The sequence below is a fragment of the Agelaius tricolor genome, unplaced genomic scaffold (genome assembly GCF_023055355.1).
Source record: "Agelaius tricolor isolate 1412-34295 unplaced genomic scaffold, bAgeTri1.0.p SCAF_31, whole genome shotgun sequence".
NCBI lineage: Eukaryota > Metazoa > Chordata > Aves > Passeriformes > Icteridae > Agelaius > Agelaius tricolor.
This window is the reverse complement of record NW_027269291.1, coordinates 308,615-335,274: the sequence shown is the minus strand read 5'-3', so window position 1 is coordinate 335,274 and position 26,660 is coordinate 308,615. Positions and strand designations below refer to the sequence as shown.

Genomic DNA, 26,660 nt, shown 5'->3' with positions numbered 1-26,660 from the left:
AAATTCAGGAAGCGGCAAAGAAAAAATTCCTTGTGGATTACTGGGGAAAAACCCCCAAAATCCATTTAAAAATCCCAATTTTTTCCTGGGTTTCCCTCTGGAAAAGAGCCAAGAGTATCCCAAAAAAAAAAAAAAAAAAAAAAAAAAGGAAAATATTGGGGAATGTTTGACACCATTTTATTCATCTTCAACTGCAGTGGAAAAATAGAAACCTTTTACAAGCGCCGGCGTTGTCAGCTCAACTCAAGTTATATATTTATATATTTTATATAAATTTCTTTTTTTTTCCTTTTTTTTTTCCTGTTTTTTATTTTTTCCTTGTGTTTTTCCAAGTGCAGCAAGAGACCAAAAACCACATCAAGCCTGATCCGAATCGATCCTTGAGAAAGCAAAAAAAAAAATCCCAAATAATTCCAAATGAACAGCTTTTAATCCCATTTTTTGTGGTTTTCTTTCCACATCCAATTTCCTCTCCAAATATCACCTGAATTTTTTAAATTTTTTCTTTCTTTTTGTGCACATTTGTATTTATTTCTTTTTTTTTTTTCACCTCTTTGGCACAATTTTGATTCTGCTACAGTCCCAGTCAGGAGATCTCTTTTCCCAATTTGCAGCACTTTTTTTAAAAAAATCTGATTTTTAATTTTTTTTCCTGACTTCTTTTTATTTTTTTTGGACTTTTTGAAGCCTGAAACTCGCTGGACAAATGGATTTTTCTATTCCCTGCAACCCAGAAATTGTGTTTTTTCCCCCATTTCTACATTCACAGTTGAATATTTAAGGAAGGAAAGGCGCTTTTGTTGCTGAGCAGGACAAGCCAAGAGCTCCAAACATTCAGCATTCCCTAAAAATAAAATCCCTAAAAAAAGCGACTTTCCTTAAATTTCATTTTTTTTTCCCTCTTTTCTACTTTTTCTTCCCTATCTCTTACTGCCTGAACCTCAGTTATGAAATGCAACAGCTGAACCCTTAAATTTTGTATATTTTAGATTTTTTTTTTCCTGTCTTTTGTTGTTTTTTTTTTTTTTTTTTTTTCCCCGGAATTTTTTTAATGTGGTTTTGGGAAAAAAAAAAAAAAAAAAAGAGAGAAACTGCAATGAAATCTTTTTTTTTTTTTGTTTTTTTTTTGGGAAGTTGAGAATGTGGATATGACCTCACTCACACACACTCACTCCTCCTGAAACTCCTTCTCTCTCCTCTGGGATTCGCCTCATCCCGGAGACTCCCAAATCCCTGGGAAAATCCCAAATCCCTGGGAAATTCCCCATTTCCCACCTTTCTCTCTCTCTCTCTCTCCAGCAGCCAAAACCTCACAGAGCACCGCTTTAATCCCAATTTTCCCCGTTTTTCCCTCATTTTCTCCTCCGAGCTCAGACGCTCTTGGGCTGGAGGGAATTTTGCTTTTTTCCCCCCCTTTTATTTTGGAATTTTTAGGGCACAGAATTCCCTCCTGGATGCCGGGGGTCACCAAAGGTTGGGATTTTTGTTCCGAGCCTCACTCACGCATCCTCAGCATCCTCTCATTCCCAAACATTCCGCACACGTCCTCACTCCCGGGGCTTTTGGGGGGTTTTGTAGGAGATTGGAGATTTTTCCTTTTTTTTTCTTGGTGTTGTTGTTGGTTTTTTTATCCAGTGGGGGTCCTCAGGTGTCGTCCCAATGGTAACAGATCTGGAAAAGAAAAAGGGGATTTAGGGGGGAAAGTGGGATTTTGGGGGGGAAAAAATGGATTTGGGGAATTCAAGAGGGGAAAGGGAATTGAGGGGGAAAAAAAGGGGGAAAAGGAATTCAGAGAAAAAAGGGGGGTCAGGAGGAAGAAGGGAATTCAGGGAGTTAAAGCCCTGGAAGTGTTTAAAAACGTGGGAATGGGGCTCTTGGGCTGGACTCCACCTTGGGGATTTTCCCAAATTTAACAGTCCAGGATTACAACATAGAGACCCCAAACCTAAACACCTCAAATCAACAGATAATAATAATAAAAAAAAAAAAGTGAGGGAAAAAATTGGCTTGGATTCAATCTCAGCGACTTTTCCAACTTTAAAACAGAGAAAAATTGACTTTGTAGGGTCAAGAGACCCCCAAATGGGGCTTTTTTCCCCCCATAAAAAGCAGGAAAACAGAACTTTGGGATCGTGACTCTTCCAAGGCTAAGCTGAGCCAATTCCATGATTTTTTAGGTGGGATAAAAAGGGGGATGAGCCCTCACCAAGCTTGGTTCTTGAGTTTCCTCAGCTCTTTCGTGGCCCAGGTCGCGAGGGTTTTAGTTTTGTTCGTCTTGGATCTCCTCCCCTCCGTTAGCAGCTCGTGGATCATGGGTCTGGCTTCTACTAATTTCAGGACGTCCTTCCCAAAAGCTGTACACAAATCCCTGGATTTGCAGAGGAGAATTGGGAAATAAACCCCATGGGAGTGGCACAAAATGCTGGTCGGGGCTGATTTTGGGGAAATCGCAGTTAGAAATGGGATTTAAAAATGCTCCAGTTCCTGGCCAAAGGTTGATTTCGCCATAATTCTCCTTCAATTCAGCAGGAGAAATGAGAACACCTCAACCTGGCTTTCTCTGTTACCTAAGGATGAGGAGTTTTTGTGGTTCTAAACTCCTGGAAAAATCCTGAATCTGGGATTTTTGTGACGAGTTTCTCACCTTCAGAACCGCTTCACACCTTGAGCCAAACACCCGAAGCCCAACCCCAAAACTGACACTGAAAACTTCAGACAGGCAGGAAAAAAGGGCAGATTCCAGAATCTTAACCTGGCTTCCCCTGTTCCCTAAGGATGAGAGTTTTTGTGTACTGAGCACCTGGAAAAATCCTAAACCTGGGATTTTGGTGATGATTCTCTCACCTGCGAAATCCCTTCCCACCTAGAGCCAAACACCCAACTCCAGCCCCAAAAGGGACCCAGAAAACCTCAGGGAGGCAGGAAAAGGGGGCGATCCCGGTTTTTCCTGGGAGGATCAGGGCGGGGAGGCCTCACCCGATGAGCCCCGCGGCGCAGGCCACCACCCCGTCCGTGTGGTCCTCGTCCCCCGCGATGTGGTCGATGTAGGACAGGATGAATTCCACCCTGGGCTGCACCAGCATCACGTCAGCTGCAGGGGAGAGGCCTGGTCAGAGCTTTGGGATGCTCCCAAAAACAGCCCGGGGCCCACCCGGACCCTCCCTCTGGGGAGCGGAAACGATCCCGGATTGTTTGGGGAAAGGAGGCTCAGGGGGGCTCCTGGATCCCTGGAAATGTCCCAGGAATGCGGGGATGTGGCACTGGGAGTTCGGGGAAAAAAGAGAATTCGGGGAATCAACAGGAGAAAAGGGAATTCAGGGAATTCAGGGGGAAAAGAAGGAATTCAGGGGGAAAAAGGGAATTCACGGGGGAAAAGGGATTCAGGGGAGTAAGGGCAAAAAAAGGAGGTGTGGTTTGGAGGTGACACTGGATGATTTCAAAGGAAGGGAAGGAGCAGGGACACGACCACCCCAAAAGGAGGCCTGGGGAGGTTTGTGTCGGGTATCTGGGAATACCCAGGACGCCAGGAGGTGGCTGATGTCCAGGGTGGATCCCCAGGGCTGCCACTCACGGTGCACGTTCTCCTGGTCTCCCTTGAGGCCCTGGATGATGCCCGTGTAGGCCTCCAGGCAGCCCTCGCGCAGCTCGTTCAGGTAATCCACCATGTCGTAGTCGGACTGGGGACAGACACACGGACACAGCCGTGCCTTCAGCCCCAGCTCCCACATTTCCCAGGTTCTGCACTCACACGGAGTGCCAGCACGTTCTGCTCACAGCTCAGGCACACAAAACAATCCCTTTCCAGCCCCAGGGCCAAGCACAACCTTGCAGCTTCAGGCCCAAAAGTGTGAACAACACAAAGGCCCAAAAAGTGTGAACAAAGCAAATTGAGGGGAGCAATCTGTGAGGATGGGACTGCATAGCCTGTAAATGGACAATTAACCCCAATATGGAAATGGACCAAAACTTGTAAAAGTGAGAAAACTCCTGACTCTGAGTCCATCTTGGGTGTAGCCACGGCCAGGCTCTTGTGCTGCCCAAGGTGAATCCTTGAAGCCTTTTAACAAATCCCTGCTTTATTCCTTTAACTCTGCCCAGCCCCTTTAGGCTTCCAGGTGAGACCTTGGGAATGCCCCCGGGACTGGGGACAGCTCACCTTGTCCACCTGGGCCTGGGATGCCTGCTGGAGGGTGTTGAGCACCACGTCCAGGTACTTCTTGAACTCGCCCCCGATGGCCAGGGCGATGTCCCCGAACACCGAGAGGATCTGTGGCTTCACCGACCTGTGCACGTTCTCATTCTGGGAAAAAAGCATCCCAAAAGGGTCCTGGATCAGTGTGGGAAGGGGCAAAGCAAAGGAGGAAATGGCCTCAGGCTGCGCCAGGGGGGTTGTGTGGGGTGCTTCGGAATGCTTCCCCAGGGAAAGGGGTGTAAAATGTTGGAGCAACTACAGCCAGGGCTTGGAAAATGCCTGGAAATGTCCCAGGAATGTGGGAGAGGGAGGGAAAGGGAGGAAGGAATCCAAAAGGAAGAAAGGAATTTGGAAGGAAGGAATTCAAAATTCAGAAGGAATTCAACAGGAAGGGAGGGAGGAATTTGGAAGGAAGGAAGGAACTTGGAAGGAATGAATTCAGGAAGGGATTCAGAAGGAATTCAGAGAGAGAATTCAGGAATTCAGGGGGAGCGATGCAGAGTGGGAGAGAGGAAGGAATCTGGGAGGAATTCAGGAATTCAAGAAGGAATTGATTTAGGAATTCAGCGAGCTGATAAATGAGACATTCCCCCAGAACCCAACGCCCTTGCCCCCAGCACCTCCTGGCCGCCGTTCAAACCGCGCGCCGTCGCCAAACACGAGACGTTCCCGGAGAATTCCTCCCACTTTTCCCAGGCTTCTCCCACCTCCCACTCCCCTGGGAAGAGTGAGCATCCAACTGTTACTCGGGAATCTCCCACTCACCCCCAGGTTCTCCAGGAGCAGCTGCATCACCTCGTCGCAGAAGGGGAGGATGTTGGACTGCAGGGCTCGGCACAGGTCCCCCACCAGCCCCACTGCTGACAGGCAGACCTGCAACGGAGCAGGGATCAGCTCTGGCACTGGGGAGCATCCCCAGGGATTTGGGGTCGTCCCCCGGGAATTTGGGGTCATCCTGGTGCTCCGGAGGGATGGGAGGGTGATTAAATCCTAAAGGGGATAACGAGCTGGCTGACAGCACGGGGTGAGGCATGAGGGCAGCACATCCAGGAGTGGCAGGGATTCGGCTTGGAGAAACATCCCTAAATTCCAATTCCAAAGGGGAAATCCCAGACAGGATTTGAGCTGGAAAAACTACTCCAAAATTCCCATGGAGGCCATCAGGATTGATAATCCAAGGGCAAATCCCAGCCAGGATTGATATTCCACAAGGAAATCCCAGCCAGGATTGATAATTCAAGAGAAAATCCCAGCCAGGATCTGGGCTGGGGAAAAAAACCTCCAAATTCCCCTGGGGGGCACCAGGATTTGACATTCCAAGGGGAATTTGCTGCCTTATCCACACTTTTCCTTGGAAGTAACTAAGAAAACCTAAGACACCAAAATTCCACGCTCCAAGGTGGTTTGGATTTGAGAATCCTGGGATTGTTTGGGTTGGAAGTGACCCCACTGGATGGGCAGGGGCACCTTTCACTATCCCCAAACTCATCCAACCTGGCCCTGGAAAATTCCAGGGATGGGGCAGCCACAATTTCCCTGGAAAAGAGAGAAATGGGATCCACACCTGGTACTCAGCGTAGTTTTTCAGACCAATCCCAAGGAAAGGTTTGAAGGCATCCATGTACTTCAGGAATTCTCCACCCAGGACTGTGCAGGGAAAACATTCCAGTGAGAAGGAAAATCCCGATTCCTGGCATTTGCCATAAACAATAAATCAGAAATCCCTCAAATTCCACCCAAACCTAGCGAAAACCAACGTTCCACTTGACAACTGAGAACAGTGAAATTATCCAGGTCCTCCTGGACTGGACAAATTCCCAAATTCTTATAGGAAATGCCCTGTCCAGCCTGGCCTTGGACACTTGAGCCATGTGAACACCCCCAACTCTCCTTTACTGCCTTATCCACATTTTCCTTGGGAATAATAAAAAAATACAAGAAACCAAAACTCTACTCTCTAAAGTGGTTTGGATTTCAGAATCCCAGGATTTCTTGGGTTGAAGGGGACCTTAAAGTGACACCTTCCGCTATCCCAAGTTCCTCCAGCCTCGGCCACTTCCATGGACGGAGCCCCCCCCACCTTCCCTGCACCAGAAATCACATTTTTCACCACTTTGCCCAAAATTCCTGGATCCAACCCCATTCCTGACCTTCCACCAGGGTGCTGACGGCCATCAGGGCGTCCTCCTGCACCCCCCCGGAGCCGGCCGTGCTCTGGAACATTCTGAGCAGCGACGCCATCACCACGTCCGAGATCTGCAGCGCGTCCTGGTGCTGCACCTTCCGCAGCACGTTCTGAGGGAAAAATCGTGGAAAACGGGCAAAAATCACTGCTTATCCTATAGGTAAAGGACTCCCACAGCTCTGGGTTTGCTCCTTCTGAGGGAAAAATCATGGAAAATGGGAAAAAATCACCATTCATCCCTCAGGTAAAGCATTCCCACAGCCGTGGGTGCTGCACCTTCCTCAGCACGTTCTGAGGGAAAAATCGTGGAAAATGGGCAAAAATCACTGCTTATCCTACAGGTAAAGCACTCCCACAGCTCTGGGTTTGCTCCTTCTGAGGGAAAAATCATGGAAAATGGGAAAAAATCACCATTCATCCCTCAGGTAAAGCATTCCCACAGCCGTGGGTGCTGCACCTTCCGCAGCATGTTCTGAGGGAAAAATCGTGGAAAATAGGAAAAAAATCACTGCTTATCCTATAGGTAAAGCATTCTCACAGCCCTGGGTTTGCTCCTTCTGAGGGAAAAATCATGGAAAATGGGAAAAAATCACTGCTCATTCCACAGGTAAAGCATTCCCACAGCCGTGGGTGCTGCACCTTCCACAGCACGTTCTGAGGGAAAAATCGTGGAAAATAGGAAAAAAATCACTGCTTATCCTATAGGTAAAGCATTCCCACATCAATGGGTTTGCTCCTTCTGAGGGAAAAATAATGGAAATTGGGCAAAAATCACTGCTCATCCCACAGGTAAAGCATTCCCACACCAATGGGTTCTGCACCTTCCTCAGCACATTCTGAGGGAAAAATCGTGGAAAACGGGCAAAAATTGCTGCTTATCCTACAGATAAAGCATTCCCACAGCCCTGAGAGCTTTGATAAGGATGAAAGAGCTGCTGTTTGAACCCTTTTGCAGCCAAAAAAATCTGCTTTTGTGGCTGCAAAGTCCCGTTCATTTGGCTGCATTCAGATTTTCCAGCTGAATTTCCCTTTCCTGCTGCATGGGCTGTTCTCAAAGCTTTGCCATGTGTAAGCTGGAATTAAATGTGACCAACCCAAATTTAGCCTATTAAAAAAAACATAATAATGAAATCCTTTTCTGTTGCAGCTGAGCTTGTAGGGGTTGAACCCTTCTGAATTAAAAGTTTAGAAATGCTTGAAGTGGTCAAAATACAACAGTTCCCAGGAAAAGAAAAAAAAAATCCTTAATTTCCAGAAGAACGTAATTATTTAAAGTTTAATTTTGCACTCCACAAAAATGGACTTTGGCTGTTTATATAATTAAGATTTGAATTATGGAATTACAGGATGGTTTGGGTGGGAAGGGAGCTTAAAAAATCCCCAAATTCCATGGACAGTAACACGTCCCACTAAACCAAGTTGTTTCTTCCAGGGATGGGATTTTCTCACTTAATTTTCAATATTAACAAATGTTTTTTCTTCTGCTGGATGTTCGTAATTGCATTTCCAGCAAAACAACAAAAAAAAAAAAATTGGGAAAAACCCCCATATATTTTATCTTTTTAATACTGAAAAAAGTCCCTCTGCTGAGTTTTACTCTGTGGTTTTTTAGCATTTGCTGCAACTGGGTAAAGAATTCAGGTTCAGGTTCTGGGATGATAATAAAAAACCACATTTAGACATTAAAATTGGCATCTTAATTCCACCTCGATTACACTCCCCAGGCAGAGATCAGTGCCCATCCTGTGAGATTCCAGGGCAAAAATTCTCCATTAAAACCCTTTCCAAGGACAGTTTATTCCCATTTCCCATTATTTTCAAAAATTACCGTAAAATTGGAGAGTGAAAGCAAACATGAAGCTTTTGAGGATGAAATTAGGGACAACCTGGGATCAACCTGGAGAGCACCTGGGTTGCTCTGAGCTGATTTTTTGGGGAAAAAAACCCCTTTTTTGAGCAGTGTTTGCAGCAGTAAGCACCGCCCTGGTGGCGCCTGCTCATTAGCAGATGTTTAATTGGGAATTCTGAGGACACTCAGAACATTTTAATTGGTGCCATTTGGATCAAGAGCACCAAGCACAAGAGGCAGATGAGGGAATCAAAGCCTTGAGGGAATTTTTTTGTTGTTGTTGTTGTCTGTGGGATTGTTGAGGCTGTAGCCAACCCAAGAACCAATCTGACAGCACAGACAACCTATAAAATCCCCAGCAGCATCCTTTGAGTCACATTGCCCGGAATTTTGTCACTAGAGCACAACTTAGAGACTTCTGAACCTTGCATCACCTCCCACGTGTCAGCTGGGACCCAAAATCCGCTTTTTTCATTCAATTCTCAGCACCAGGAGCTGAGGTTGCAGCTTTAGGGGCACAAAAACACCTCAAAAACCACTTTATTCCCACAGCAAACCCAGGAGAGAGGAACTTACCTGGAGAGTAGCACAGAGAAGAGACTGGAGGTCGTTGAACTGGATTCTGTCAGAGGTGCTCTGGATGTGAGACTGAAACAAGAACAAAATCCCACATGTGAAGAGGCTGCCTGGGATCCTGGCAGCTCCAGGGAGAGCCAGGTTGTACTTTAAATATTTGTTCTTTTCAGATTTCAGAGCACAGGGGCTGTGAAGAAGCTGAATATAGAAACCCTGAGTGGTTTGGGACCTTAAATCCCAAATGGGCAGGGACACCTCCCACCATCCCTGGATTTGGACACTCTCAGGGATAGAGTTTTAAATTTAAATTTTTAATTTTAAATCAGGATTTACCCACCTCCATCTGCAGCACTTGCTGGAGCCTCTCCATGATGACCAGGGTGGTTTTTTGGACAGCAGGATAACAGTCCTTGGCACTGTTTTTCACTATTTCCATCAGGGATTCATAGGCAGAACTCCTCAAGTTATTCTGGTGTCCATCAGGTCTGCAACAGAAGGAGGAAGATTTGCAGCTCCAAGTGCTTGGAAACAGATTTTTTTTAATTTTAGTAAACCAGCAACAGCTCCATTTGAGTGCTGTGACAAGCAGGAGCCACTTGAAAAGCCTTGAAATAAAGGGAATTTGTGAAGCCGCTTCTGGCAGTTTTCTTTCTAACGATTTTCAGTTTTTGAAATGATTTTCAGCAGCTCTCACAACAAGGAGAGGGACAGAAGGAGCCTCTGAGTTGGTGTCAGGTGAGCAGCACTTCAGAGCCCCTCCCCAGACACCCCTGAGGGTGTGAAATTCGGAATTGAGGCACCTGAGATGATTGATGGGCTCCAGAGCCTTGAGCCAGACACTCCACTCCTGGCTGGATGCAGATGAAGACAGGGAAAGAGTTTAAATTTTGAACTGGGACAAGGCTTTTAAGGAGAATCAGCAGCAAAAAAAGCTCCATCAGTCCATGGAGCTGATCCAGGGATTGAACCTGGAGCTGTCAGATTTATGTGACCTTCGAGTCACCATAAAATTTGAGTTTTAGCCTTTTTTTCCCCTGCATCTGAGAGCAAAATATTTTCCCTCAGATGTGAGGGGAAAATGTGAGGAAAAAATGGAGGAGTTGTGAGGGGAAAATGGGGGAGATGTGAGGGGAAAATGTGGGAGATGTGAGGGGAAATGGGAGAAATTTGAAGGAAAAGGGAGCAGGGACACTTCTGGACTTCCTAAAACCAGATATGGACAAAATTATGAGAAATTATTCAGTGGGAAGAGCTGTTTTCCTGGGATTTGCATCCTCTATTCCTCTGGGTTTTTTTACACCAACTAAAGCCACGTTTTAATCCAACACCAGATCTCAGCTGCCAAGAAGAGCCTGAGAGCGTGGAGTGGGAAATAAATGAGAAAAGGCTTTCTGGAGAGGCTGCTTTACCTGTCTGCAGTCTCCAGCAGCTTCTGCACTATCAGCTCAAAGGAGGAGGATAAGCAGTAGGTTGCTGGTTCTTCCTGATCATCAGCCACATCTGCAGCTTCATAGGCAGCTTCAGCAAGGCTGGAGAAGGCCTGGGACACAAAATATCAAAATGTCCAACTTGAGGGAAAATGGGCGAGACGTGAGGGGGAAATGGGGGTGGATGTGAGGGGAAAACAGGGGAGATTTGTGAGGGGAAAACGGGGGAGATCTGTGAGGGGAAAACGGGGGAGAACCGTGAGGGGAAAACGGGGGAGAACCGTGAGGGGAAAATGTGAGGGAAAAAAGGAGAGATTCGTGAGGGGAAATGGGGGTGGATGTGAGGGGGAAATGGGGGAGATGCGTGAGGGGAAAACAGGGGAGATGCGTGAGGGGAAAATGGGGGAGATCCGTGAGGGGAAAACGGGGGAGATCCGTGAGGGGAAAACGAGGGAGATCCGTGAGGGGAAAATGTGAGGGAAAAAAGGAGAGATTCGTGAGGGGAAACGGGCAAGATTCGGACAGCCAAGACCAAACAGCCTTAAGGGATGTCCAGGCTGGATATTAAGGAAAATTCCCTCATGGAAAAAGTCCCAGGCATCTGCAGAAGCTGCCTGGAGCAGGGCTGAACTGCCAGTCTCTGGAATTGCCCAGCAAATTCACGGATGAGCAGAGAAGAGCTAGCACAATTCAGCGCTGCTCCCGGCACAACGCTCAGACCTGGTGTCACCAAAACCCTTCCAGATCCCACCGGGAGCTGCTTTTCCCACTGGGTGTGGATTCCCGCGGGGTCTGGGGGGCTCCTCACCCAGCAGACGTTGGTGGCCACCCTGGGCTCGGCGCTCAGCCCCTCCATCAGGCACTGCAGCAGCGGGGCCAGGTAGATGTCGTTGATGGCGGCCTCGGGCAGCATCTCGCAGATCCTGCCCACGGTCCAGGCTGTCGTGTCCCTGACCACCACGCTGGGATCCTTCATCAGCTCTATCAACGTTGGCATGGCCTGGAAGGAGCCAGGAGAAACCACGTGAGGGGAAAAAAAATTTCTCCTACAAATAACCATGCAATTTTAAATTCTAAAAACCCCCAAACAAGAGATTTTTACCTCCAAAACCAGATTACATTCTTCTGATTTTCCTCAAAAGAAACCCTCAAAAGCCCCACAAAACTCAGGCTCCAGAAGCCTCCAAAACAGGTGACATCCTTTTGATTTTCCTTAAAATAAGATCATGTAGAAACCAGACATTCTCTCCCAATTAACCCAGTGATTTTGGTCTCTAAAACCCTACAAAACTCAGGCTCTGGAAACGTCCAAAACAGGTGACATCCTTCTGATTTTCCTTAAAATAAGATCAATTAACCCAATGATTTTGGGCTCTAAAACCCTACAAAACTCAGGCTCCAGAAATGTCCAAAACAGGTGACATCCTTCTGATTTTCCTTAAAATAAGATCAATTAACCCAATGATTTTGGGCTCTAAAACCCTACAAAACTCAGGCTCTGGAAACATCCAAAACAGGTGACATCCTTCTGATTTTTTTTTTTAAATAAGAGCATGTAGAAATCAGACATTCTCCTCCAGATAACCACAAGACTTTTATCTCTAGCAGCCCCTAAAGAGGGCATTTTCACCTCCAAAAGCAGATGGCACCCTCCTGATCTTCCTGAACCGAAAAGCTCACGCAAACGGAGCACCCTGCCCTGAAGACCCGCAGGATTCGGAGCTGCAGCCGTGCCCAGCACTGACCTGTATGACCAAAGGCTTGAGCTGGTTGGGCTCGGGCCCCTCCAGGATGCAGCCGAAGGCCATGACGGCCGCGTCGCGGTACCTCCAGTCGGGGTTCTTGATGTGCTCCTTGATGAAGGGCAGCACGTGCGGGACGATGTCGTCCTCGCAGCACGTGGCCAGCAGCATCAGGCACACCCCTGCGGCCTTGCAGGGGTTCCAGTCGTCGTCGTCGTCGTTCTCATCCTGCGGGAAAAACATCACCCGGCCATGCAATGAAGTTCGAATTTTAATTTTTTCAGATTTTGTGCTGCTTTACAGTGTGGGTCTGAGATACATATTAAGGGTTGGTGAGCTCTCTTCACAGGGTAAGGAGATAAAATAATTCCTTTTACAGCTTGGGAACAAGGACAATCTCACAAGTTACAGGAGCATATTCTGTCAGGAATAGAGGGAATCACCAAACCTCTCTGGGAACCACAAATCTTGGGAAGCACAGCTCCAATAAATCCCTGGAAGTGTTTAACAGGAAGTAAATAAACCCAGGCCTCCAAAATTCCAGGGATTGGGAGCTCACATGAAGCTGTGGAATATTTGGTTCAATATCCCAAATATTCCAAATAGGAATAGAGGGAATCACTAAAACCCTCTGGGAACCACAAATCTCGGGAAGCAGAGCTCCAATAAATCCCTGGAATTATTTTATATATAGTTTAACAGGGACTAAGGCCTCAAAAATCCCAGGAACTGGAGCTCAGATGAGGCAGGGGCTGTGCAATATTTGGTTTAATATCCCAAATATTCTTTCAGGAATACAGGGAATCACCAAACCCCTCTGGAAACCACAAATGCTGGGATGTGATCAGGGAAAAAAAGGAGGCAAGTCCCAGTCTCAGCCCAAAAAATTGCTGCATCACTGGCTCAGAGTGGTGCATGAAAGCTCATCACAGACCAGGGACTGCCACCTCCATTTCGGGGATCCAAAAGGGATTTTGAGGAATCCAAAACCCCATTCCCGAAGGAGCCAGGGGGCAGGAAGAGCTCCTGAGCTGCAATTCCCTCAAGGAACGTGGCACTCACCTGTTTTGTTAAGGTCTGGGTTAGGATAGGGACCAAATACTGCAGTGCCCCCTTGGCATAGAACTTGCTGGTGTGCTCTGGGGGCCGTCCTTGCTCTGCTGCCTGCAGGGAAGAAGAAGAGGTGAAAAGTTTATTTTCATCAATATTTTTATCTGGTTTTATATAATTTTTTTCAGCGTTAAAAGGCTGAATGATCAACTCCAGGAGGCATAAATTCCCTTTTTTTTCCCCCCTCCTCCCCAGCACAAATTCTGAGCTGCCTCAAGGGCACTTTGGCACTGAGGTAAATATTCCACAATCCACTTTAAATATTCCAAAATCCACTTTAATTCCTCATCCCTCCTCACAGGGCACAATTATCCCCATTTTCACTTGGCTGTCAGGTGTAATTACCAAGTGACCCCGAGGTGAAGGAGCAAAAGGTTTGGAGCAAATAAACCCCACCCCACTGCTGCTGCCTGTCCTTTTATCCTTGATTTTTTTATTTTTTGGGAATGCAAGCATAAATATAGATTTAGCTGCCTTTAAAAAAATGGATGTGATTCATGCAGAGCCCTTCAAAGTTTCAGCTGTTATTGATCTCCACAGACAATTTCTGCAAACAGCATCTGCACGCAGAACAAATTCCCCAAATTCCTCTCCAGCCCCAGCCATTCCACAGGATAATTACTTTTATTTCTTCCAGAATTCCAGGTCTGACTCATAAATCATGGATTTTAGGGAATGCGTACCATCTTTTGGAAGAAAAACTCTGTCATAACCATGGCAGACCCCAAAATTTTGGGCATTATTTCATTAATCCCACGGATTATTTCCAGGAAAAGCATGGGAGAGCTCTGTGATAGGAGCTGCACGTGGATTTAGGTGGAAATAGGGAATAAGAATGGTAAAATTGGGTTATTTGAACAAAACCCACCAGGCTGGAGAGAAGCTGGGTTGGTGGGAGGTGTCCTTGCCCATGGCTGGGATTTAAGGTCCTCCCAACCCAAACCATCTCAGGATTTTGGGATTAACAGGAATTCGAAATGCAGTGTCAGCTAAAAACCTCCAGTTTACCTGGGGGGAGCAGGACCTGGGCCAGAACCAAGTGAGGAGCTAAAAACTCGAGTCCCAAATGAGGAACTAACTCCCAAATCAGCAGCTAAAAAGTCCCAAAGGGGAAGCCAAAACTTGAACTCCCAAATGAGCTAACAACTTCCAAAAGGAGCCAAAAATCCCCAAAGGAGGAGCAAAAACTCAACTCCCAAAGGAGCCAAAAAACTTTTAAAGGAGGAGCTAAAAACCCCCAAGGGAAGAATTTAAAGCTCCCAAAAAGAGGAGCCAAAATCTCTTTTAGGGCTTTTCAGGTGGTGCTGTGAGCCCAAAACCAGTCAGGAATTTCTCCATTTCCCCCCAGGAACGGCAGGAGGAGCTCCCGGGGTGGCCAAAGCCAGGAATGGCAAATTTCAGGGAAGAGCAGGGGATCCCAGGGCATGGATGAGGGGATTGGTGAGGGGAATCTCAGGGGATGGATGAGGGGAATCTGAGGGGAATCTGAGGGGAATCTGAGGGGAATCTGAGGGGAATCTGAGGGGAATCTGAGGGGAATCTGAGGGGAATCTGAGGGGATGGAAGAGGGAATTCCCAGGGGATGGAAGAGGGAATTCCCAGGGGATGGATGAGGGGAATCTCAGGGCATGGATGAGGGGAATCTCAGGGGATGGATGAGGGGATGGATGAGGGGAATCTCAGGGGATTGATGAGGGGATTGATGAGGGGATGGATGAGGGGATGGATGAGGGGATGGATGAGGGGATGGATGAGGGGATGGATGAGGGGATGGATGAGGGGATGGATGAGGGGATGGATGAGGGGATGGATGAGGGGATGGATGAGGGGATGGATGAGGGGATGGATGAGGGGATGGATGAGGGGAATCTCAGGGCATGGATGAGGGGAATCTCAGGGGACGGATGAGGTCAATCTGAGGGGATGGAAGAGGGAATTCCCAGGGGATGGATGAGGGGAATCTCAGGGCATGGATGAGGGGAATCTCAGGGGATGGATGAGGGGATGGATGAGGGGAATCTCAGGGGATTGATGAGGGGATTGATGAGGGGATTGATGAGGGGATTGATGAGGGGATGGATGAGGGGATGGATGAGGGGATGGATGAGGGGAATCTCAGGGCATGGATGAGGGGAATCTCAGGGGACGGATGAGGTCAATCTGAGGGGATGGATGAGGGGAATCTCAGGGGATTCCCAGGGCATGGATGAGGGGAATCTCAGGGCATGGATGAGGGGAATCTCAGGGCATGGATGAGGGGAATCTCAGGGGACGGATGAGGTCAATCTGAGGGGATGGATGAGGGGAATCTCAGGGGATTCCCAGGGCATGGATGAGGGGAATCTCAGGGCATGGAAGAGGGGACCCCAGCCCCACCTCGGAGGCCTCGATGGCCAGGTCCATCTCCTCGTCGCACACGTTGGACCAGAACTCGATGCCCTGCAGAGCCACCTCGTCTATGTCGCTTTTCATCGCCTCAATCGTGATCTGCCGTGCCAAAAAAAAAGGAGATTTTAGGGATTGATCCTGCCTGGAATTCATCCTGGTTTGTGGGAGATCAGGAGGAGATTGGGGGAAATTCAAGTTATTGAGGTTGAAAATTACAAATCGGATTTTTCGCCCTTATTTTATCACCTGGAACTGAGGGTTTTGTCCCATTTGGAATTTCAAGGATGTGGTTTTTAGGGATTGGGATCCCCAGGGATACAAAGGAAAATCAGGAATGGAAATTTTTAAAGAGATGGCCTTGAGAGAAATAAAAATGGAAAATATAAACAGAAATTGAGGGAGATTTGGGAAATAAACATGAGAAATATAAATAAGGGAAATCAGAGAAATAAACATGAGAAATATAAATATGAACAAAGGAAAATCAGAGAAATAAATTGAGAAATACCAATACAAGTACAGAGAGAGCAGAGCAATAAATATGAGAAATACAAATGGGGGAAATCACAGAAGTATAAGTAGAGGAAAATCAAGAAAATAAATATCAATATAAACACAGGGAGATCAGCCAAAAAGAGTGAGAAATATAAATTCAAATGGGGAGAAATCAGAGAAATAAACTGAGAAATAAAAATACAAATGGGGGAAAATACGAGCAGAGAAAAATCAGAAGAATAAATATGAGAATTAGAAATAAAATTTATTTATTATAAATAAATAATTTATTATAGATTAATTTTATATCTTACTTACATATTATTAACATCTATTATTATACCAGTGTATAAATATTATTATACTATTACATTATATTAATATATGCTAATTATATATGAAATTAATATATGTTCATTAGAAATATATAAATAATTTTATTATTAATTATTAAAATTACTTTATAAATAAAACATAAACCACTCACAGCAAAGAGGGCAGGCCCCATGTAGGTCTCCATATATTGATAATAAAGGGACATTATCTTCACCAGGTTCTGTAAGGCAGCCACTCGTACCTGGGGCAGAGAAAAATGCCCAATTTCACACAATTTTCCTATTTTTAGGATATTTTTGGTAGGCAGATATTCCCCAGGAAGGGAATTTTGAATTTACTCACCCTTGTGTCTGGACACTGTGTGGCTTCACAGACTACTTGCATAATAAAGTGCCTTTCAGACTGGAAAAAAGAGAAATAAAAGAACCTTAAAAGGGTTCAAAGAAGAATTTAAGCTTTTAAAGGCTCCCCAGGGAGGGTGAATTTAGGTCTGGACCAGCACAGACACAGGGCACCACTCCCTGCTCTACTTTAAACCATCTTCCCCCCAAAGTGGGAATATTTTCCCCCCAAAACTGGAGTATTTTTCCCCAAAAGTGAAGTGGTTTTTTTCCACCAAAATGGAAATTTTTTCCCCCCCAAAACGGGAATCCAAAACTTCCATTTCAAGGCTGTCCAAAATAAAGACACAGCAGAACTTCAGAATTCAAAAATCGTGCTGGTCCCTGAATTATTTCAGCAATTTCTTAAAAAAAAAAAAAAAAAAAAAAAGGGGGGAAAAAAAGGGAAAAAAGAAGGAAAGAAAGGGGAAAGGTCAGAAAGATCAGTGCTCCCTCCCTGGCCAGAGCTGGATCCAAGTCTCAGTTTCCACAGGATTTATCCATCAAAACTCAGCGTGGTGCATGAACCCTCATCACTGACCGTGGATCAGCAGCTCCCCCTGCAATCCCTTCCCAAGATTTTGGCTTTTTTGGGGTTTTTTTTTCCCCCTCACCTCTTTGTCAAAGTTTGCTTTGGTGAATTCCAAAGAGTTCAGGAGTGCGTTGGTAGCTGCAAGCTTCACATTGTTGCTGGGCTCCTCCTTTCTCATTCCCTGGATTATGGCAGTCAGGATTTCATTGGATTTGTCCTGGAGCTGCTCTGGATCCTGAAAAAATATTTAAAAAAAAATCTGGATAAAGTTATTTATTACTTAAATAGATTTTTAAAATTTATTTATTATTGAAATAGATTTTTAAAATTTATTTATTATTTAAATAGATTTTTTCCGTTTCCAAGCAGTAGAATCTACAAATAAAAGGGGTTTTTTTTGGTCAGGATCTACAAATAAATGTTTTAGAAAAATTTTAGGATAAACCAGGAAATCATGGGAAATCCAAGGAATTCCTGCAGCACTTGGGATGGGAAGGAGAAGCCTGAACTGAGCACAGATCCTCCAGAAATCCCCTGGCCAGAGGAAATTCCAGATTTGCAGCCCAGGGAGGATGCCAAGGCTGATCCCTGTTTTCCCTCAGCCCTGTGGGGACACGGAGGCTCCGCTTTCCCTCCAGGAATGGTGACCTGGATTTGGGGTGGGAAAGGAGGTCAGGCCTTCCAGGAACCTGCCCGGAGCTGCCAGCAGGGGGAAAATCTCCTGGAAACCAGGGAATCCCCTCCAGAGCCGCACAAATCTCCTGGAAATCAGGGATTCCTTAAGGAATCATCAAAGCATCACCAAAGTTTCCTGGGAATCCAAATGTCAGGAAAGCCCTCCAAGATAATTTTAAAGTCTCCTGGAAATCAGGATTTCCTTAAGGCTGGAAAAGCCCCAGAACATAAAAATCTCCTGGGAATCCTTAAAAAACAAAAATCCAACTTAAAAAGTCCCAGTTCAACATCCAACCGAAAAAGTGCAACCTAAAGAACTCAATCCTAAACCCAGCCCAACAAATCCAAAAAACTTCAACCCAAAATACAATCCAAAGAATCCAAGCCAAAACCCAACCCAGAATCCAACCCAAAAGATCCAAAAAACTCCAATCCATCCCAAAATGCAACCCAAAGAATCCAGCCCAAAGAATCCAAAAAACTCCAACCCAAAGAATCCGAAAATGTCCAACCCAAAGAATCAAACCCAAAGAATCCAAAAATCTCCAACCCAATGAATCAAACCCAAAGAATCCAAAAATGTCCAACCCAAAGAATCGAACCCAAAGAATCAAAAATCTCCTACCCAAAGAATGGAACCCAAAGAATCCAAAATCTCCAACCCAAAGAATCCAAAAATCTCCAACCCAAAGAATCCAAAAAATCTCCAACCCAAAGAATCCAAAAAATCTCCAACCCAAAGAATTGAACCCGAAGAATCAAAAATCTCCTACCCAAAGAATGGAACCCAAAGAATCCAAAAATCTCCAACCCAAAGAATCCAAAAAATGTCCAACCCAAAGAATCAAACCCAAAGAATCCAAAAATCTCCAACCCAGAGAATGGAATCCAAAGAACCCAAAATCTCCAACCCAAAGACCCCAAGAATCTCCAGCCCAAGGACCCAGGCACCCATCCCACGCCGTGGTGGCCTCGGCCCCATCCCACCCTCTACCCCATGCAGCCCCGCAGCCCCGGGCACTCACGATGTCCTGGCAGATGTAGCCGATGGCCTCGAGCGTGGACTCCTTCATGTGCTCGGTGCTGTGCTGGTTGGTGACGTTGGCCACCAGCTGCGGGATCAGCTCGGGCCACTGGTTCATGGGGATCTCGGCGCAGGCGATGCCGGCCACGCACTGCGACGCCGAGCTGGGCCGGTACGTCTCTGTGCCCAGCGTCTGCAGCACCTGCGCCGCACAAACGGCCATCAGGGACCCCGGGACCAGCCATGGATCACCGGGGAACCCGCACAAACGGCCATCAGGGACCGGCCATGGATCACCGGGGAACCCCAAAAAACGGCCATCAGGGACCCCAGGGACCAGCCATGGATCACCGGGGAACCCGCACAAACGGGCATCAGCGACCGGCCACGGATCACCGGGGAACCCGCACAAACGGGCATCAGGGACCCCGGGACCGGCCACGGATCACCGGGGAACCTGCACAAACGGCCATCAGGGACCCAGGGACCCAGGGACCAGCCACAGATCACCGGGGAACCCGCACAAACGGGCATCAGGGACCGGCCACGGATCACCGGGGAACCCGCACAAACGGCCATCAGGGACCCCGGGGACCCCAGGGACCAGTCACGGATCACCGGGGAACCCGCACAAACGGGCATCAGGGACCCCGGGACCAGCCATGGATCACCGGGGAACCCCAAAAAACGGGCATCAGGGACCGGCCACGGATCACCGGGGAACCCACACAAACGGGCATCAGGGACCCCAGGGACCCCAGGGACCGGCCACGGATCACCGGGGAACCCGCACAAACGGCCATCAGGGACCGGCCACAGATCACCGGGGAACCCCAAAAAACGGGCATCAGGGACCCCGGGGACCCCGGGACCGGCCACGGATCACTGGGGAACCTGCAGAAACGGGCATCAGAGACCCCAGGGACCGGCCACGGATCACCGGGGAACCCGGAAAAGACTGGCCACAGATCACCGGGGAACCCGCAGAAACGCTGCTGGGAACCCCTCAAAAACGCTGCTGGGAACCCCAAAAACGCTGCTGGGAACCCCCCAAAAACGCTGCTGGGAACCTCCCAAAAACGCTGCTGGGAACCCCCCAAAAACGCTGCTGGGAACCCCAAAAACGCTGCTGGGAACCCCAAAAACGCTGCTGGGGATGCCAACCCTGGCTGGGACTGCCGTGGTAAAGGTTCAACAAATCACGGTTGAATTTGCCCCAAAAAGGAAATTTTTTAATGCTAAAAGTATCTTGGTAGTTTTGTAAGGCATTGGGATCGATCAGGAAGATTTTTGGTGGTGGAATTTGGGAATTTTTCCTTAACTTTCTGGTAAAAGTTCAACAAATCGGGGTTGAAATCAACACGAAAAGCAAATTTTTAAATGCCAAAATTATCTGTGTAATTTTGTTGGACATTGGGGTTGATTTTTGGTGGTGGAATTTGGGAACTTTTCCTTAAAATAACGGAGGGAGGGGGATGCATTTTTTCAGCTTTTCCTGTTATACACCAGTAACTTTTTCTTTAAAAAGTAGAGGGAGGGGTTTTCACTTTTCCATCATTTTTAGTTTTACACCAGTAACTTCCTCTAAAAAACAGAGGGAAATGGGATGAACTTTTTTCAGCATTCCCAGTTATACACCAATAACTTTTTTTAAAAAAATAGAGAGGGAAATGCTTTTTTTTTTTTGATAATTTCCACTTAAATACCAATAATATTTTCTATAAAAAACAGAGGAAAGGATTAGCCTTTTTCCAGCATTTTCAGTTGTACACCAATGAAACTTTCTTTAAAAAACAAAGACATGAGAATTAATTTTTTCAGCATTTCCAGTTACACACCACCAACATTTCCTTTCCAAACTGGAGGGAGTGGGATGCATTTTATCAGCATTTCCAGTTCCACACCTTCATTTTCCAAGTTTCCACCTAAATGTTGGGTTTTTGGTGTTGAAAACAGCAACAAATTGTTCAATTCCAGTGCACAGGGACAGCTCCAGATCCCAGTAAAATTCCATGGAAATAAAGGACCAAAGGTGCTCCCTCCTCTCGCACCCAAATTCAGCCCCTGCTGCGGCTGCCCCTGATCCCTGCCATGTCCAAGGCCAGACTGGGACACTGGAGAAGGAAAGGTGGGAGCTGATGGAATTCAGGGTTCTCCCCACCCAAATCACTCTGGGATTCGAGAGAGCGATTCTATTTCCACACAGAAAATAAACACAAAGCTCGGGGCCGAGCTGAGTCAGTCACAGAGCGCTGCACAAATCCCAGCCCCGCTTTTTGCTCCCATCAGCCAAAAAGAAACAACAAAGCACTGAGCCACCACTTCTGTCCCTGCAGGCTCTGAACTCCAGCCGGGCAAACGCACCCGGTTTTATTCATTTTCTATCTGGAACTTGTCATTTTTCTTCCCCATTTTTCACTTTTAAAACTTGCTGGGCCTCATGTGAACGTTGCTCAGACTCATTTCAAAGATGCTGATGGGGAGTGCAGAGCACTTTGGGAAGATCCTCCTCAGAAAGGGAAGAAAAATCTTCCTCAAAAAGCATTTCCTGCCGAAAAATCAACGCCCAGCCAGGCTGCAAGGGAAACCATGGAATCCCGGAATGGTTTGGGTGGGAAGGGACCCTAAATCCCACCCAGGGCCACGGGCAGGAACATTCCCCACTCTCCCAGGGGCAGCCACAGCTGCTCTGGGCAATCCCTGCAGCGTTTTTAGAGCTTCACTGTAGAAACTTCTTCCTTTAGCTCATCTAAATCCTCTTCCAGTCCAAAACCAACCTCCCCTGTCCTCCCAGAACCTTCCATAAATCCCAAACATCCTGAGCTGGAAGGGACCCACAGGGATCACCCAGCCCAGCTCCCATCCCTGCAGGACACCCCAAAATCCGCCCTGTGCACCCCTGGCAGCTCTGAGAGCTTTGGGATCACCACCACTCCTTGGGGAGCTGTCCCAGTGCTCAAACACCCTCTGGGGAAACCCCAAAACCCAACCCAACAGATCCAACCCCAAAACTGCTGGAGCTCTGAGAGCTTTGGGATCACCACCATTCCATGGGGAGCTGTCCCAGTGCCCAAAAACCCTCTGGGGGAAACCCCAAAACCCAACTCCAAACTGCTGGAGCTCTGAGAGCTTTGGGATCACCACCACTCCTTGGGGAGCTGTCCCAGTGCCCAAACACCCTCTGGAGGAAACCCCAAAATCCAACTCCAAACTGCTGGAGCTCTGAGAGCTTTGGGATCACCACCACTCCTTGGGGAGCTGTCCCAGTGCTCAAACACCCTCTGGGGAAACCCCAAAATCCAACCCAACAGATCCAACCCCAAACTGCTGGAGCTCTGAGAGCTTTGGGATCACCACCATTCCTTGGGGAGCTGTCCCAGTGCCCAAACACCCTCTGGAGGAAACCCCAAAATCCAACTCCAAACTGCTGGAGCTCTGAGAGCTTTGGGATCACCACCATTCCTTGGGGAGCTGTCCCAGTGCTCAAAAACCCTCTGGGGAAACCCCAAAATCCAACCCAGCAGATCCAACCCCAAACTCCTGGAGTTCTAGCAGCTTTGGGATCACAACCATCCCATAGAGAGCTGTACCAGCACTCAACCAGCCCCTGGGGGAAGATCTTAGCCCAAATCCCACCCCAAATCCCATCCGGATGAAACCAGCTCCCAGAACTGAGCAGCTGCTGCTGCAGAGACCAGGAGAAGACTCCTCAGGTGGAGAAGCAGGGAGGATGACCCGAGGCGCAAACGAGGGAACAGGAGGAGCGAGGCCGGGACTTACGAAGTTCTTGACCTCCCTGCGGGCGTTGGCGTCGATGGCGAGCCATCTCTGCTGGTACTGGGCCTTGATGTCGGGGTCCTTGGAGGTCAGCGAGTTCTTGATCTGCAGCCCCGCGGCCACGCGCGCCACCTGGCTGTTGCCGGGGTTGGCCAGCACTTTGGACAGTTCCACCAGGAAGGTGGGCTGCGGAGACAGCGGGGTCAGCCGGGGCTGGGGTACGGGCTCGGCAGGGCTGGCGTGGGGAGGGATCCCCTCAGAGCTGACACCGGGGCCCCGCCGCCTTCCCCGCTCCCACAGCGCCCTCAATGAGTGCATTTATGGGGCAGACATGGAGGCTCTGGGTGGGAATTATGGAGGAACTCCCCGCTCGCTGTTTGGGGGATTCCACACCCGAACTGGGATTGGTAAAATGGGGAACCTCTGATCGGTGACATTCCAAACGCTCTGCTGACCACAATGATGATTAACGCCTCAAAACTATAATTAGCCCCTCAAAATTATAATTAGCCCCTCAAAATTATAATTAGCCCCTCAAAATTATGATCGACCCCCCAAAATTATGATCGACCCCCCCAAAATTATGATCAACCCCCCCAAAGTTATGATCAACCCCCCCCAAAAGCACCTGAGTGCACACAAAACCCCTTGACACTGGTGCCACTTCCTTTGCTAAAACCTTCGATTTTTAAACCTTTTCTTCTTTCAAACCTTTTTGAAATTTCTTCACATTTCAGAGGCTTCCCTTAAGTCAAGTGTCAGAAGTGAAGTTTTATTTTTTCCTGAATATTTTTCCTCAAAAGCTTTTTGCCTGCTCAGGAAAGCCTTCCTAGAAAATAGTGGGAGCAGATGCATTGCTTTCCAAGCGATTTTCCTAAAAATCTTCTACTTTTTTACAATAAACCCAGTTCTAAAATCTTTGAAGAAATCTTAAAATATATCCTCAAAGAAAAAAAAAACAAACTTAAATTACAAAGATTTTGGGGCACCAAAACCCATTTTTAAAACTAACTCAACATTCAAAAGTTGAACAAACAACTCCAGTGCCTTGGACCCCAGGTTTTCAATGCCCAAGCCCAGCTCTTGAGATAAAATTGATTGTAGTTGTTCCATCCCAAACTCTTCAAGTTCAAACTGAAGAATTTGGGGGAAAAAAATGGGGGAAAACTTTAAGAGATGCTGTAAAGCATTAGAAATATTCTAAATGTAATGCAATAGAATAAACCCAAAGAACAGACCCCACTAAACCACTTCAAACCAAATTATAATTGTGATTGTATCAGGAGTGAGGAACCAGCTAGAATTAGCTCACAGGACAACCCAGAAGTGTTGCTGCCACCTTGGACAAGAAAACTCCTGAAATTCACAGCTGGAGAAGCATCCTTGGGTTTCTCACTCATAAATTAGCAGGAAAATTTGTCTTTTCATGAGGTTTTGGGGTAAATTCAGCTAAAAAAAAAGGCAGTATCAGAAACCTCAGGTTTGAGAGATAAGGTGAGGGCAGATGTGCCTGACCTGGCACATCTGCAGAGGTGTCAGGGAACAGCTCAGGTAAAAATGGATAAATGAGCTAAAGGGAGTTAATTAGGGGTGCAGAGGAGGAGGAAGGGGGGAGAGGAAGAGCAGGAGGCTCCAGCAGGGAACTGGGAGCTGCTCCCAAAGCCCTGGGGCTCTCCTGCCCCTTCCCTCTCCTGGGAAAGGCTCTTCCCACCCAGGGACCACATCCTGTGGTGGGGACAGGCCTGAATTCCTCATCCTCATCCTCCTGCTTCATCCCCACCCTCATCCTCCTCCAGGACTCAGCCCCTCCCAGCCTGGACCATTCCCACACAGATCCTTGGTGCCAGCCCAAGCTCTGCTCTCACAAAGCAAAGTAAAAATGAAAGCTTGGAGCAATCCCCCCAGGCAGAGGGGAAAAACGAAACCTTGGGAAATCCTCATTTCCCCAGCTCTTCCCAGCACCTGGGAATCAGGACCATGAGCAGCTCCTGCCCATCACCCCAAAATCCCTCACACCACAGAGCCCTGGGGCCCCAGGCTCAGCTGGGCCATCCTGAGACACCCCCAGCACCAACCCAGAGGATTTTCCCTCAAAACTGGTGCTGAGCACAAAGGCTGCATCAATCCTGCTCCGAGGGGAGCTCACCCTCCTCCCAGGAGGAGCACCACAAACACAGAACCCCCGTGGCTGTCCCAGCTCACAGCGGGCATGGGGAGGAACTGCTGGGGCTGACAGGTGCCAGTTCTGGGGGTGGCAGCGGGGCTGTGACAAGGACAGCACCGGGACACCGGGACCCAGCACCCCCAGTGCTCCCCAGGGCTGCGGGGAGCAGCCAGGGCTGCAGCCCCACGCCTTGACTAAGCAAAAACCCTTCTCGAGCAGCACCAGCCTCGAATCCCCTGCTCCAGCACCGCGACTACACCCGGGGCTTTGGGCTTTTTGTTCCCACTTTCTTTTCTTTTTTCAGACTTCTTTTCTTCCTCAAATCTAAGGTCACCGGGGGTGCAACTCCCCCTGCCCAGCCGCACCTCCCTCCTCACCAGCCGCCCCCGAGCTCCTCCCCAGATTCCCGAAGCTCCGATCCCGCCCGGCCGGGGGGCCCGAGGGGATGCGGCGGGCCCGGTGCGCCGGGCGGCAGGACCGGACAGGGGTCCCGAGGGCACTGGAACGGGGCAGCAGGGCTGGGCGGGGGTCCCACAGGCAGTAGAACAGGACACTGGCACCGGGCAGCAGGGCTGGGCAGGGATCCCGCGGACGGCAAGGCTGGGAGAGGGTCCCGTAGGAGCGGGCGCTAGAAGCGGCCGGGGGTCCCGCGGGCGCAGGGCCGGGCGGTAGGAGCGGGCAGCGGGACTGGGCGGGGGTGCGGCGGCACTAGGAGCGAACGGGGGGCCCGCAGGCGCTGGAAGCGGCAGGCGGGGCCGGCCGGGGGTCCCCGCAGGCGGCCGGGCTTTAGGACCGGGCGGCGCCCGGGGCCGCGATGGCCGCGGTGGCCGCACATGGCCCGCGGCCGCTCCCGCACCGGCCCCGCCCCCCGGCCCGGCGCCGCACGCTCATTGGCTGCCGGGTCCGCAGGGCGCGCTGTGATTGGCCCGCGCGGCCGCCGGGCGCGGGCAGGGGCGGCAGCGGCCATGGCGGCTGGGCCGGGCCGGGCCGGGCCGAGCCGGGCGGGGCGGGGGGGCCGCGGAGCGCTCGGGGCAGCGCCGGCCCCGCCACCGGCCCCGCCACCCCCGGGGCCGCCCCGAGCGCTCACCAGGTTCTCGATGGCCGCCTGCTCCAGGAACTTCTGCGCCGCCTCGAGCTCCGAGCAGTCTGCGGAGGGGAAACCGGCGTCAGCCGCGGCCCAACCGCCCGGGCCCTCAGGCTCCGAGCGCGCTCCTCAGCGTGCCCGGGAGCCTCCCCGCCGCCACGGTTCCCGCCCGCCCCACGGCCTCCGCCGCCGCCCACGCCCTCCCCGGGGCTGCGGGCGCCGCCTCGGCCGCCCCGCGGGTTGCGCGGCCCCCGCCCCGCCCGGCCCCGCCGGGCCTGCCCGCCCCGCTGCCCTGAGCCCTCAGCCCGCGCCCTACCCGGCGAGACCGTCTTCTCTAGGATGGTGATGAGCTCCATGGCGGCGGCGTGGCGGCTCCGGCGCCGGCGGGAGGAGGAGGAGGAGGAGGAGGAGGGGAAGGGGAAGGGGGGGGGAAGCGGGGCGGGCCGGAGGAGGGGAGGGAGGGGAAGGGCGGAAAGCCGGGGCCTGCCCCGCGGAGGCGGCGGGCGGAGGCCGGAGCGGGGCGGGGGCGGCTCCCGGTGCGTCTGCGGGGCGGTGGCGGGAGGTTATTTTCAAAAAAAAAAAAACCAAACAAAAAAAGAACGGAAAAAGAAGAAGGAAAGAAAAAAAAGGGAAAAAAAAAAAAAAAAAAAGAAGGGGCCGCGCGAGCGGGGAGGCGGCGGCGCGCGCGCGCACCGGGCGGCGGAGGGATACGCCAGGAGGCCCC

The 26,660-nt window shown here is 49.3% G+C and overlaps 1 protein-coding gene across 2 annotated transcripts; it reads right to left on the bottom strand.

The window, feature by feature from the left end:
• Nucleotides 1-160: 160 nt before the first annotated feature.
• On the bottom strand, nt 161-26,660 carry KPNB1 (karyopherin subunit beta 1). 2 transcript variants are annotated; one of them, XM_071450973.1, is made up of 22 exons: nt 26,253-26,658; nt 25,940-25,998; nt 22,692-22,874; nt 18,913-19,113; nt 17,295-17,447; nt 16,643-16,702; nt 16,452-16,541; nt 15,458-15,568; nt 13,034-13,135; nt 11,975-12,199; nt 11,038-11,229; nt 10,212-10,342; nt 9,140-9,287; nt 8,803-8,874; nt 6,343-6,487; nt 5,757-5,839; nt 4,958-5,065; nt 4,157-4,300; nt 3,572-3,677; nt 2,977-3,091; nt 2,207-2,368; nt 161-1,671 (listed from the first exon to the last, which is right to left on the bottom strand). In XM_071450973.1, coding segments are annotated over exons 1-22 (2,631 nt in total). In that variant the 5' UTR covers nt 26,293-26,658; the 3' UTR covers nt 161-1,670. The 2 variants fall into 2 exon arrangements, with proteins under 2 accessions (XP_071307074.1, XP_071307073.1); XM_071450972.1 differs by lacking the exon at nt 161-1,671 and having other exon boundaries at nt 2,203-2,368; nt 26,253-26,660.

Coding starts and splice junctions, on each gene's coding strand:
- KPNB1 (XM_071450972.1), bottom strand. CDS start 26,292: ATGGAGCTCATCACCATCCTAGAGAAGACGGTCTCGCCGG. Junction 15,569..16,451: donor TGGGGCCTGCCCTCTTTGCT/GTGAGTGGTTTA, acceptor TTGGCACGGCAG/ATCACGATTGAGGCGATGAA. Junction 3,092..3,571: donor AGACCAGGAGAACGTGCACC/GTGAGTGGCAGC, acceptor TCTCCCCTGCAG/CTGACGTGATGCTGGTGCAG.